The sequence below is a fragment of the Babylonia areolata genome, chromosome 5, assembly GCF_041734735.1.
Source record: "Babylonia areolata isolate BAREFJ2019XMU chromosome 5, ASM4173473v1, whole genome shotgun sequence".
Taxonomy (NCBI): Eukaryota; Metazoa; Mollusca; class Gastropoda; order Neogastropoda; family Buccinidae; genus Babylonia; species Babylonia areolata.
Genome location: NC_134880.1, coordinates 53,694,887 through 53,708,056, shown reverse-complemented (window position 1 = coordinate 53,708,056; position 13,170 = coordinate 53,694,887). Strand labels below are relative to the sequence as shown.

The following is a 13,170-nucleotide window of genomic DNA, read 5'->3' as shown; positions in this document are numbered from 1 at the left end:
AACACAACACAGCACAATACAACATAGCACATTACAACACAACTACACAGCGCAATACAACACAACACAGCACAACACAACACAACACAGCACAACACAACACAGCACAGCACAACACAACATAGCACAATACAACGCAACAACACAGCACAACACAACACAGCACAACACAACACAGCACAGCACAACACAGCACAATACAACGCAACAACACAGTGCAATACTACACAACACAACACAGCACAACACAACACAGCACAACACAACACAACAACACAGTGCAATACAACACAACACAACACAGCACAACACAACACAGCACAATACAACACAGCAACACAGCGCAATACAACACAACACAGCACAATACAACACAACACAGCACAATACAACACAGCAACACAGCGCAATACAACACAACACAGCAACACAGCGCAATACAACACAACACAGCACAATACAACACAGCAACACAGCGCAATACAACACAACACAGCACAATACAACACAGCACAACACAGCGCAATACAACACAACACAGCACAATACAACACAACACAACACAGCGCAATACAACACAACACAGCACAATACAACACAGCAACACAGCACAATACAACACAGCAACACAGCGCAATACAACACAACACAGCACAATACAACACAGCAACACAGCGCAATACAACACAACACAGCACAATACAACACAACAACACAGCGCAATACAACACAACACAGCACAATACAATACAATGCTATACAATACAATACAATACGGTGCTATGCAATGCAACACAATACAATACAATACAATACAATACAGTGCTATGCTATGCAATGCAACACAATACAATACAATACAATACAATACAGTACAGTACAGTACAATACAATGCAATACATGTTTATTTATTTATTTGGAAATTAATTGTGCATCCATATTCACACATGTTGGCGATATTAGACTTATAAAAATGAATCAAAATGCTATACTCTGTGCTTTGTTTTTATTACCATGATTATTTTTAGTCAGAATAAATGAATAACTAACTAACTAGATATGAATATATATTTCTTTGTTGTTGTGTTATATATATATATATGTATGTATGTATACACACACACATCTCTGTCTATCTATCTATGTGTGTGTGTGTGTGTGTGTGTGTGTGTGTGTGTGTGTGACCTTTATATTCGTTCTCTTTTCACATATCCTGCTTCATCCAACTTCAGGCATGTGGTGCAGTGTCCAGTTTTTAATCCTGGGGTTTACTGTCATACAGGAGAGCTCACATACATATCTTTAATTTTTTTTTTTTTTTATATATAGTTTTGAATATTTTTTTTCCAGCAGTTGTGGTGTGGTACACTATTAATTAATCCATACACTTTGATGCTTCCTTGAAGTTGAAGGTGAAAATGAAACTGAAATCCCTTCTCAAGATCTTGATGCTGGATGATGGAGTGACCATTTCAGTTTCAGTTTCATGGAGCCATCATAACATGTGGACTGCTCCATATAAGCAACACCACATCTGCTCATAAAAAAGGGAGTGACATGGTCATTCTTGTGACATGTCAGCCAGAAAAAATAGAATAGAATAGAATAGAATAGAATAGAATAGAATGTCTTTATTACCAAGTCTTCCAGGGTCACAAGGAATGCTGGGGGGGTTGGGGAGGATAGCACATAAAATGTACAAACATGAATCAGTTTAGTTTCAGTTTCAGTAGCTCAAGGAGGCGTCACTGCGTTCGGACAAATCCATATACGCTACACCACATCTGCCAAGCAGATGCCTGACCAGCAGCGTAACCCAACATATTTAGTCAGGCCTTGAGAAAAAACAAAACAAAAAAAACAACAAAAAAACAAACAAACATGAATCAGAAATCATGAACGAATTTAAACACAGTTGGATTTCGACTCTTTCGCCGCCAAGTTTCTGTGTGAACAACACTCCCCAGTGCCAGATATTTTAGAAACGATGCTCTCAGTCACAGGCATTGGTTCATGTAAAAAAAAACACAGTTGACTTGTTCTCTTCAAACTCGGTCAGGGGGCTAAGGTTAGTCATTGTTCTATTGGCAGGGAAACTTGCTGCAGCTGTTAAACTTTGTCACAATGTGAAAAATGGTCTTATCAATATGACCCCTCGATGTCGACAAAAGTCGCCTATGGCAGTGCACTGTCTAGTCAAAAAAAAGTGTCCTATGGTGGTGAAAGAGTTAAGCACATATGCTACATACATATAAGTGCTTGTATGCGCTCACTTGCTCACAGATTGAGGCAAGCATCCCGGAAAAGGAGCGACTGGCTGCCCAGAGGCTGATGGACCAGTATCGTCGTGACATGGAGTCTCGCAAGCATGACCTTGAGAGCGAGAAGAACCGACACCTTGCTGACCTGCAGGTGAGAACACACAGAGCAGGCCTTTTTCTTTTTCTCCCCCTTCTTCTTCTTCATTCATGGGGTGTGGCCCCCTCGTTCTCTCGTTTCCAGGAGTGGGCTTTTATGTGTATGAGTACGTCAAAAGAGGGCACTAGCCAGGGGGGCAAAGGGGAGGTCACCTACTTCCGGGAGGTTATCGGCTGTAGCTACTTTCATTTTCTCCGCATAGGCGGATAGTAGTTTGCACAGGACAGGAATGTCAGACCCCTGCTGGAGTCTGCACCAGTGGGTCACGGTAAGTATGTTACTTAAACGTAATTTTAGATAGAAAATTTCCTTTTTCCCCCTGCCATGTTGGCAGATATTTTCTGTTTTCAGGGGAGGTGGGGAGTGGTGGTGGTGCATGCCAGGTATGTTCTTGTTTCATTTGCGAAAGAGAAAATTCCTTTTTGTTGATAAAACAAATATACTTGCATGTAAAAAAAAAAAAAAAGAAAAGAAAAGGGATAGTGCTGTGCTGTGGTGATGCACTCTCACTGGGGAGAGCACCATGAATTCCACACAGAGAAATCTTGTGTCAAAGATACAGCACAACACAGCACAGCACACCACAACACAACACAACACACATGACATGGCACAGCACAGCACAGCACAGAAAAACACTGCTCAGCACAGCACAACACAACATGATAAACGCAACACAACACCAATGCTTTTATCTCGTGCAGGCCAAGTTGTCAGCAAGGCGTCAGCGACGACTGCAGGAGGCAGCTCGGCAGATGGAGGAAGAGGCCGCTCGGCGTTTTGTCCTGGAGCAGACCCGTCAGCTTGCACAAGGGGGCAGTGACACGGACACTTCCGACATTGGATCTGGTCTGCAGCACCGACCTGACGTCAACTATTCGCAGTCCACTGAGGAGCGGGCCATGCTCAAAGAACAGGTTAGTTTTTCATTGGTGGAAGGGCTATGCTCAAAGAACAGGTTAGTTTTTCATTGGTGGAAGGGCTCTGCTCAAAGAACAGGTTAGTTTTTCATTAGTGGAAGGGCTATGCTCAAAGAACAGGTTAGTTTTTCATTAGTGGAAGGGCTATGCTCAGATAAAAGGTTAGTTTTTCATTGGTGGAAGGGCTATGCTCAGAGAACAGGTAAGTTTTTCATTAGTGGAAGGGCTATGCTCAGAGAACAGGTTAGTTTTTCATTGGTGGAAGGGCTATGCTCAAAGAACAGGTTAGTTTTTCATTGGTGGAAGGGCTATGCTCAGAGAACAGGTTAGTTTTTCATTGGTGGAAGGGCTATGCTCAGAGAACAGGTTAGTTTTTCATTGGTGGAAGAGATGTGCACAAAGAAGGGGTAGGGTTAGTTTTTCACTGGTTTGTTCCAAGTTTTGTTTGGATGGTGTGTTTACTGTCTGAAGTCATACAAAACAGGAAGCAACGTCATGAACAAAACCAATATTCTAATCTGTATGTTGCAGTTTCCTTTGTGGATTAGAAAAGAAGTAATCATTTCATTCAGATTTTTGTTTAGTTTTGTTTGATTCGATGTGACTGGGTTCAGGTTGTGTGAATCAACATGTGCAGATTGTGTGTGTGTGTATGCATTTGTGTGTGTGTGTGTGTGTGTGTGTGTGTGTACATGTGTAGGGCATATTTTGTGGCTTTGTGTATGTGTTGTTTGTGTTTCTGTGTGTGTGTGTATGTGTGTGTATATGATTATTCATGTCTGCAGTTTATAGTGTGGTCTATATTTGAATCCACATATGTATGTGTTGTTTTTTCATGTGCAGAGGTATGCTATCATACACTGTTGTATATACATCGTTTTGTGTGAGGCGCTTAGAACCCATTATATAGGGAACTTGTTCCATAAAAGTACAATGTACTATGATTATCATTATTGTTATTATTATTATAATTATTCACATGTCATGCCCACACACCATATAAGTACCATCTGCTATCATTATTGTTACTAATTTTTATTCATCATAATTATTACGATGTCTTGCAGGAGCGCATGAAGGAGGAGATGAAGAAGCGACACAAGCAGGAGCGAGACTCGCTGGCCTCCAGACTGGACCAGGAGGCACAGAGAGAGGAGGCGGGCCTGAAGAAGAACGCCGACAGCGAGATGGAGCAGCTGCTGAGAGAGAAGAAAAACAAAAACGCTGCTGAGCGGGCTGCTCGTTCCGATCTGAGTCAGGAGCAGCTGGACGAGGTGAGAGAAGATCTTTTGAGATCAGCTACCGGATTAGTAAGTAAAAAAAGAAACAACAGCTATATTCGTGTAGCAACTGATATATAGCTGTAGAGTGATATAATGATAAAAGCTGTGTAAGTACTTAAACAGTGTTTTCTTAAAATAAAAAAAAAGGTTGAAAAAAAAAAGAAGTAGAAACGAGAAGAAGTTGGTGCTGTGCTGTAGTGATGCACTCTCTCTTGGGATAGCTCCCCAAATTTCAGGCAGAGAAATCTGTTGTGACAAAAATACAATACAATACAGCACAGCACGGCACAGCACAGTACAGTACAGTACAGTACAATACAAAGGAATACAATGCAATACAAAGGAATACAAAACAATATGATACAATACAACACAATACAATACAATAGTCCTGGGAGGACCTTGCAGGTGACTGCAACTGCTGGAGAAGCACTCTCAAGAATCAGCTACGGATTGGTGAGGACAAACTGTCAGCTGCTGCAGCAGAAAAGCGAGCTCGCAGAAAAGGGACGGCAGCTGACAGACCAGCATCAGCTTACACATGTGACCGCTGCAACAGAGACTGTCTCTCTCGCATGGGTCTCTACAGTCACAGGCGACGCTGCTTGGTACAAGCAGACAGCCCAATTAGACATTAGGTCGGATATACTCTATCCATGGTCAGCCATGACCGAAGGAGACCTACTACTACAATATATTACATTACATTACAATACAATGCAGTCTTCCTATTTCAAATAAGAGCCCGTGGCACACTCCAATCTTGGTAGGAGCCAGCCACAGATGTAGGGGCCGAAAAAACCCTGAAACAAACACACTCTGATGGGACTCGAACCTGTGTCCTCCCAAGTCATCGCTCCACGAAGCTAACCACTTGACCACTTGACCATTCGTTGTGCAGCTGATGGCCAGACACAGGGAGGAACTGGAAGACCTGCAGGACAAACTGGAGTCAGAGAAATCCCGGCAGATGCTGTCCCTGCGCGATCGGCTGGCCAAGAACCGCAGGCGGCGTATGGAGGACATGCGTAGGAAGCAGGACGCGGAGCTGACCAAGGAAATGTTGGATCAGCGCAAAGAGTTGGATGAAGTGCGGCTGAAGCAGGTTTGTGTGTGTGTGTGTGTGTGTGTGTGTGTGTGTGTGTGTGTGTGTGTGTGTGTGTGTTGTGTTTGTGTGTGTGTATGTGTGTTGTGTTTGTGTGTGTGTATGTATGTGAGTGAGTGTGTGTGTGTGTGTGTGCGTGAGAGAGAGAGAGAGAGAGAGAGAGTGTGTGTGTGTTTTATGCATATATTTATGTTGTTGTTAGTTTTTTTATGTGTGTGTGTGCTTGTGTGTGTGTACATGTGTGTGTGTGTGTGTGTGTGTGTGTGTGTGTGTGTGTTGTGTTTTGTCAGTGCAGCACAATGTTGATCTGATAATAGATAGTTTCAGAAGAATGTGTTTTTATGTGTGCATGTCTGTCTGTGCATGTGTGTTAGTGAGTGAAGTTGTGCATTTGTGTGCAAGCGTGCAGTGGGCTGTGGGTGTGGCTGTATCTGTGCATGCATGCATGTCTGCCTTGAACCCATGAACTTATAGGAGAAAGATTGTCTGTATGATTGTCAATGTGCATGATAAGAAGCATATATAAGGCACAGATACGTGATTTGCTCTTAAAGTGTTTGCCAGTTGGTGAATCCCGGTGTAGCTGCCTTTTTGTACCCCCATTGGTTTTTACTCTGGGGTCAAATCTATCAGCCTGGAATGAACTGCCATAAACTAGTCAGAATTTACTCCCCTAGTTGTATTTTTACCCCACCCCTCCTCTTGTAAAGGATACGGGGTCATCAGGCTGGCTTGCAATGACCCCCAGGTGTAAATACGGCCCAGTTAAAACCACTACAGTAGAGCTCCCTCACATTGGCTTCTGTTCATTTGTAATTGAGAGGGTGGGGGTGGGGGGTTGTCAGGAAAGGCCAGCCCAGAATGACTGCCCTCCCTTATTTAACAGTTCAGTGAAATAAGTTTCTTAAAAAGGGGGTAATTTCCAGCTGTTGTAGGTGTTGGGGGGGGGGGGTGTGGGGGGGGGGGGGTGAAGTTGACAAGTCACAAATGACCCTGGGGTAAAATCAACGGGGGAGAGGGAGGGGTGGTATAGTTTGAGGCAGTTACTCCGGAACTTTTTGAACCATGAACTGTGACGCCCACCTGTGTGTTGTGACCATGCAGGCCAAGGAGGTGGAGAAAGCGGCCATTGAAGAAGGGATCCGAGAGAACGGAGTCGAGGACAGCGACAGAGTGGTACAGGCTGTCCTGGCGGCTAGACACGCACAGGTAACCACCTGGTTTAGTACCGGTCTGTTCGTTGTCATGGAGCCCAAGATAATGATGATACAGAATAATACAGGCTGTCCTGGCGGCTAGACACGCACAGGTAACGACCTGGTTTAGTACCGGTCTGTTCGTTGTCATGGAGCCCAAGATAATGATGATACAGAATAATACAGGCTGTCCTGGCGGCTAGACACGCACAGGTAACCACCTGGTTTAGTACCGGTCTGTTCGTTGTCATGGAGCCCAAGATAATGATGATACAGAATAATACAGGCTGTCCTGGCTGCTAGACACTCACAGGTAACAACTTAGTTAAGTACCTGTCTGTTCGTTGCCGTGGAGTCCAAGGTAATGACGAAAAAGAGTGGTACAGGCTTTCCTGGCAGCTAGACACTCACAGGTAACAACTTAGTTAAGTACCTGTCTGTTCGTTGCCGTGGAGTCCAAGGTAATGACGAAAAAGAGTGGTACAGGCTTTCCTGGCAGCTAGACACTCACAGGTAACAACTTAGTTAAGTACCTGTCTGTTCGTTGCCGTGGAGTCCAAGGTAATGACGAAAAAGAGTGGTACAGGCTTTCCTGGCAGCTAGACACTCACAGGTAACAACTTAGTTAAGTACCTGTCTGTTCGTTGCCATGGAGTCCAAGGTAATGTCGGAAAAGAGTGGTACAAGCTTTCCTGGCTGCTAGACACGCACATGTAATGATTTGCTTTAGTACCTGTCTGTTCGTTGTCATGGAGTCCAAAACTATATAAAAAATATTTTTAAAAAAGAAGAAAAAAAGGTGAAAGATCTCATAGTCTTTAATGGCCATTTGGACAGTGAATTGATATCCACTGACGGGCACAATAGCCGAGTGGTTAAAGTGTTGGACTTCATTCTGAGGGTCCTGAGTTCGAATCACGGTGACGGCAGCTGGTGGGTAAATGGTGGAGAGCTGTACGATCTCCCAGGTCAACATATGTGCAGACCTGCTAGTGCCTGAACCCGCTTTGTGTGTATACTCAAGCAGAAGATCAAATACGCACGTTAAAGATCGTGTAATCCATGTCAGCGTTCGGTGGGTTATGGAAACAAGAACATACCCAACATGCACAACCCCGAAAGCGGAGTATGTTTGCCTACATAGTGGGGTAAAAACGGTCATACATGTAAAAGCCCACTCGTGTACATACGAGTGAACATGGGAATTGTAGCCCACGAACGCAGAAGAAGAAGAAGAAGATATCCACTGTGTCTAGTGCTCAGCACAGGAAGGGGGGGGGGGGGGGGGGGGGGGGCAGTCCTCTCCTCCTGCAGTTTAAACCTTCCCCTACCAGTCAGGTACCCATTCACACCTGGGTGGAATGAGGAAAATTGTTGTACAAGTTTGGTTCATGTAGCATTGTGTTAACAGTAAGGCCTGTTGTGACAAAAATATTACACTGTACTACACTACACTACACCACACTACACTACACTGCACTACACTACACATTGTGTTAACAGTGAAACCTGTTGTGACAAAAAGTACTACACTACACTACACTACACTACACATTGTGTTAACATTGAAGCCTGTTGTGACAAAAAGTACTAAACTACACACTACACTACACTACACTACAGTGAGGCCTGTTGTGACTAAAAGTACTACACTGCACTACACTATCCTACACTACACTACACTACACTACACTGCACTACACTACACTACACTGGACTGCACTGCGCTGTATTGTATAGCATTACATCGTGTTATAATGCACTACAATACACTAATACCCAGCACAGCACAACACAACTCAAGAAATGCTGTGTTTTTTTGCCACAGGAGTTGCGTGACTTGGAAGCCGCCTACCAGGCAAAGCGACGCATGATGGTGGACGAGGCCCTGAACAAACTGCACGCCGACTATGACAAGCAGAGAGCAGACCTCTTGAAACGCCACCAGGAGGAGCTGGCTGCTTTGCAGGTAAACTTTCAGCTTCTCCTTTATCATCTTCTTCTGCTGCTGCTGCATTTACGGGCTTGTAATATGATGTTACTTTACCTCTGACTCAACATGGATCCAATAAAATGTTGAGAAAAGTGTATATGTTTGTATGATAGTCAGTCGTGTTCGACTGTGACCATCAGAACAGCAGAGGAGGTAACTGTTGTCCTGACTATGAGATAAGTAATGTCCCTTTATAACCTACGTGTCTTATGGTATCCAAGCATGGCAGAATAAACAACCAAGACGGTTACTTATGTGTTCTTCAGCTTTGTTGCACGGTCATCGGCAGCATGTATCTGTACGCTACATAACAGATCTACGATGCATACAACAAGAAAACATTTCAGGGCTGCAGCCCCCATGTTCACTCGTATGAATAAGTGGGCTTTTACTTGTGTGACATTTTTCACCCCACCTTCTTCTTCTGCGTTCACTCGTATGCACACAAGTGGGCTTTTACGTGTATGACCGTTTTTACCCCGCCATGTAGGCAGCCATACTCCGTTTTCGGGGGTGTGCATGCTGGGTATGTTCTTGTTTCCATAACCCACCGAACGCTGACATGGATTACAGGATCTTTAACGTGCGTATTTGATCTTCTGCTTGCATATGCACACGAAGGGGGTTCAGGCACTAGCAGGTCTGCACATATGTTGACCTGGGAGATCGTAAAAATCTCCACCCTTTACCCACCAGGCGCCGTCACCGTGATTCGAACCCGGGACCCTCAGATTGACAGTCCAATGCTTTAACCACTCGGCTATTGCGCCCGTCATTCACCCCACCATCTAGGCAGCCATACTCTGGAAGTTTGGGTGAGAATCCAGGGCTCTGACCATATGGCCACAACACTGATCTGTTTTAGTTTCAAGAACGTGTCAGAATATGTGGACCGAAATGCTGTCAGACATTTCGTACCATCGCATGCCTATAACTTAGGTGTACACGGAAAGCGGTACACGAGATGAAAGCTTAATCATTTACATTTTAATGCACAATCTAAATTCCACAGCAACTATATTGATTGATAGAAAACGAAGGTATTTTATATGTTTCAACTGAGTGGATTTCGAAGATCGCGCCAAAATTCATTCACATAAATATTAGTTTAAAAAAAGTTCTAGGCTACCTGGCCAAATGATATCATTACAGTTAAAAAGTATGATCTTTCTGAAGTCCAATAACATAAAAACTATAATCTCATCTATAAGGAAGTGTTTGTAATTTAACAAATTGATGAAAAAATCATACAGTTCCCTGTAAAGCGAGATAACATGTGACCGATTTACAAACTTCCTTTGTAACCTTCGGCTAGTCACAAACGTCGTCTGCTAAGCTGGCCCAACGAAGATCGTAGCCAACCCGGCTATATATGCTACACCACATCTGACTTATGCACAAACCCAGCGTGTTGATCAGGCCTTCAGAGCCTATCCTAAACCATTCTAAGTGACACTTTTGCAGGTAAAGGTAGAAACAGATTGTGCTATGGTTGATCTTTGTAAAGCAGGTGGTCTGTGTGGCTGGGTTTTTTTCTTTTGTTTGTTTGTTTTTTGTTCTTGTTTTTGAATTTACTGTTTGTCTTCTCTCACAGGATGAAAGTCAGAATTATTATTTGCATTATTTATGTAATATTTTATATGTAGATGTCAATCAGTATTATTTTTGTTATGCAATATTGTTCACTGGGAATGGTATGAAACAAGGCTGGCTGTGATCGTTTTCAAATCTATTTAATTTTTGTTTAGTTTGTTGATGGTTTTGTGTTGTTGAAATTAACAGATGGTTTGGTTTTGAGGTGTAGGATTGCATGACTTAGGTGTGTGTGTGTGTGTGTGTGTGTGTGTGTGTGTGTGTGTGTGTGTGTGTGTGACATGGGTATGTTTGTGTGTGTATGTTTGTGTGTGTGTGTGTGTGTGTGTGTGTGTGTGTGTGACATGGGTATGTTTGTGTGTGTATGTTTGTGTGTGTGTGTGTGTGTGTGTGTGTGTGTGTGACATGGGTATGTTTGTGTGTGTATGTTTGTGTGTGTGTGTGTGTGTGTGTGCATGGGTATGTGTGTGTGTGTGTGTGACATGGGTATGTTTGTGTGTGTATGTTTGTGTGTGTGTGTGTGTGTGTGTGTGTGTGTGTGTGTGTGTGTGTGTGTGGAGAGTGTATTTGCAAGCACTGGGAAGAGTGGGGGAACTTGTGTGACTTTGTGTATAATATGCATGTGTTTGTATGTGTGTGTGCGTGCATGTGCACAGGTGTAAGTATGTCTGTTGTTACATATAACATCTGCTTTACCTCATTTACCATTACAGAAACAAGCACTAAGCCCTGAAGAGATGGCCGAACGTCGGGCTGCCTTGCTGAACCGACAGCAGTTAGAATTGTCTGCCCTTGACCAGCGCCTCCAGGAAGACGAAGGGCAAGTGCAGAGAACAGCGGCTGCTGACTGGGAAGTTGCTTTCGCTCGCGACAAGCTGGCCCTGAAGGAACGCCATTACAAGGTATGTTTTACGTATGTCGTTATGGGTTGTTTTTTTTTGCTGTCGTTGGCTCTGAAGGAATGCCATTGCAATGTATGTTTTATGTACACTATTATGTTTTTTGTGCTGTCATTCACGCATAACATTCACAGATTCAGTTCTGTTTCTTTAAGTTATATTCTCTAATTTCTTAAGTACAGATTTGAGCATTCTAGGAGGAAGGAATCTAGCATATGTAGAATCTTGGAGAGGTTTGCTAGCAGTGAAGGGGATCACCAGATTGCCTTGTGGCAGGAAGACCACTACTGATAAAAGAAGGGTTTTATCCCCAACAGGTGGGAATGCATTGTTGGGTAGTTAGTTCTGGAACTACAGAGGCGCATGAAAAGATTACATAATTATATTTTCTAGCATAATAGCCACATTAGTGCATTGTCATTGCATACATATCTTCTTCTCCTTCTCACTGGTTTATTGTCTATTCACTACAAGGTGATTTAGACACATTCATGCATCTTAGCACACACATGCGCACTTATACAATGGGTTTGGAAAATGAATGAGGGATTGGACGTAGGGAGGTGGTAGGGAGGTGTATGGGAAAAAGAAATAGCCAAAAAAATTCTCAGCTAACAGTGGAGTGTTGGGGCATTGGATGGAAGAGTATGTACATATATATTTCCAAATGAACTTGTTTTCTTTTTTTGTTTGTTTTATTTGTCTTATGCATGGAGTGTGTAATTTTACATTGAAATCAAGTTACTGGGAGTATCATTCATTGTGAATGATTTTTATATCAAGTACATTACACACCCACTCCTCCTCTCCCCCACCCAGACAGTTCACAATACCACTGCAAGGGCTCTGTTTATATGAATGCTTAAACTTTTCATCTTCTGCATGCATGGAGATATATAGATAGATAGACAGACAAATAATGCAGATATCTATACTTATCTATCAATATCTATTTTTCTGTCTATTGTAAGGAAAAACACTCAGTAAATAACCAGTGTCAGTGAAAAATGTGATCTCATCAGAAATTTGTAAACACTTTTACATATACTTTTTCAATATTCCTTGTGACCCCGGTACACTTAGTAATAGAGACATATTCTATTATATTCTAATCCATACTGTGTCATTGTGTCAGGAATTTGCTGACACTCTGTCATTGTGTCAGGAATGTGTGAACACTTTCACACATACCATGTCATTCTTCCAGGAATTTGGAACTTTTATACATACCATAATATTGAGCCAGGAATTTGATGACTCTTTCATACATATCATTGTGTCAGGAATTTGCTGAAGCTCTCCGAGAGTACAGTCCACAGCACGCGGGGGTGAGCTCAGCTGAAGGAGCGGCGGAGAATCTGGAGAAGGTGAAGGCTGACCTGGAGCAGCACCGTCGTGAGAAGGAACAGCAGCTGAGGAAGGAGCAGGAAGGTGCGTCAGTTTTCTGCTGTCTGTGTGACACTCAGATTACAGCTTGACATAGGTTTACATCGAGGGGGCTGAGTCGAAACGAGTACACAGAATGTAAGAATAATATACAGACAAGCCGCATGCAGCAAAATAAGGCCAAATGAATACGCTTAATGGCCAAGAAAAGCGTAAGACGAGACAGAGTGAAAACCTGACAAGATGGCGTGGAGAGCCTTGGCCAAAGGAATGATTCAGTGCTTATAGCTTTTAGAGGCGTTTGATTGGCTAAGAGCGGACCGGGCAAGAAGAGACGTCTTTTCACTGTTAGCCGCGTGAAATTTGGCCAAGCGGA

At 43.2% G+C, this 13,170-nt stretch overlaps 1 protein-coding gene across 1 annotated transcript in view; it reads left to right on the top strand.

The window, feature by feature from the left end:
* The window catches only part of LOC143282179 (uncharacterized), a 214,240-nt gene that overhangs the window by 185,047 nt on the left and 16,023 nt on the right, over positions 1-13,170 (top strand). The window contains 8 exon segments of the mRNA XM_076587751.1: positions 2,285-2,413; positions 3,124-3,336; positions 4,407-4,613; positions 5,524-5,727; positions 6,832-6,936; positions 8,752-8,892; positions 11,223-11,411; positions 12,692-12,839. Of these exon segments, the coding sequence (XP_076443866.1) occupies positions 2,285-2,413; positions 3,124-3,336; positions 4,407-4,613; positions 5,524-5,727; positions 6,832-6,936; positions 8,752-8,892; positions 11,223-11,411; positions 12,692-12,839 (1,336 nt within the window).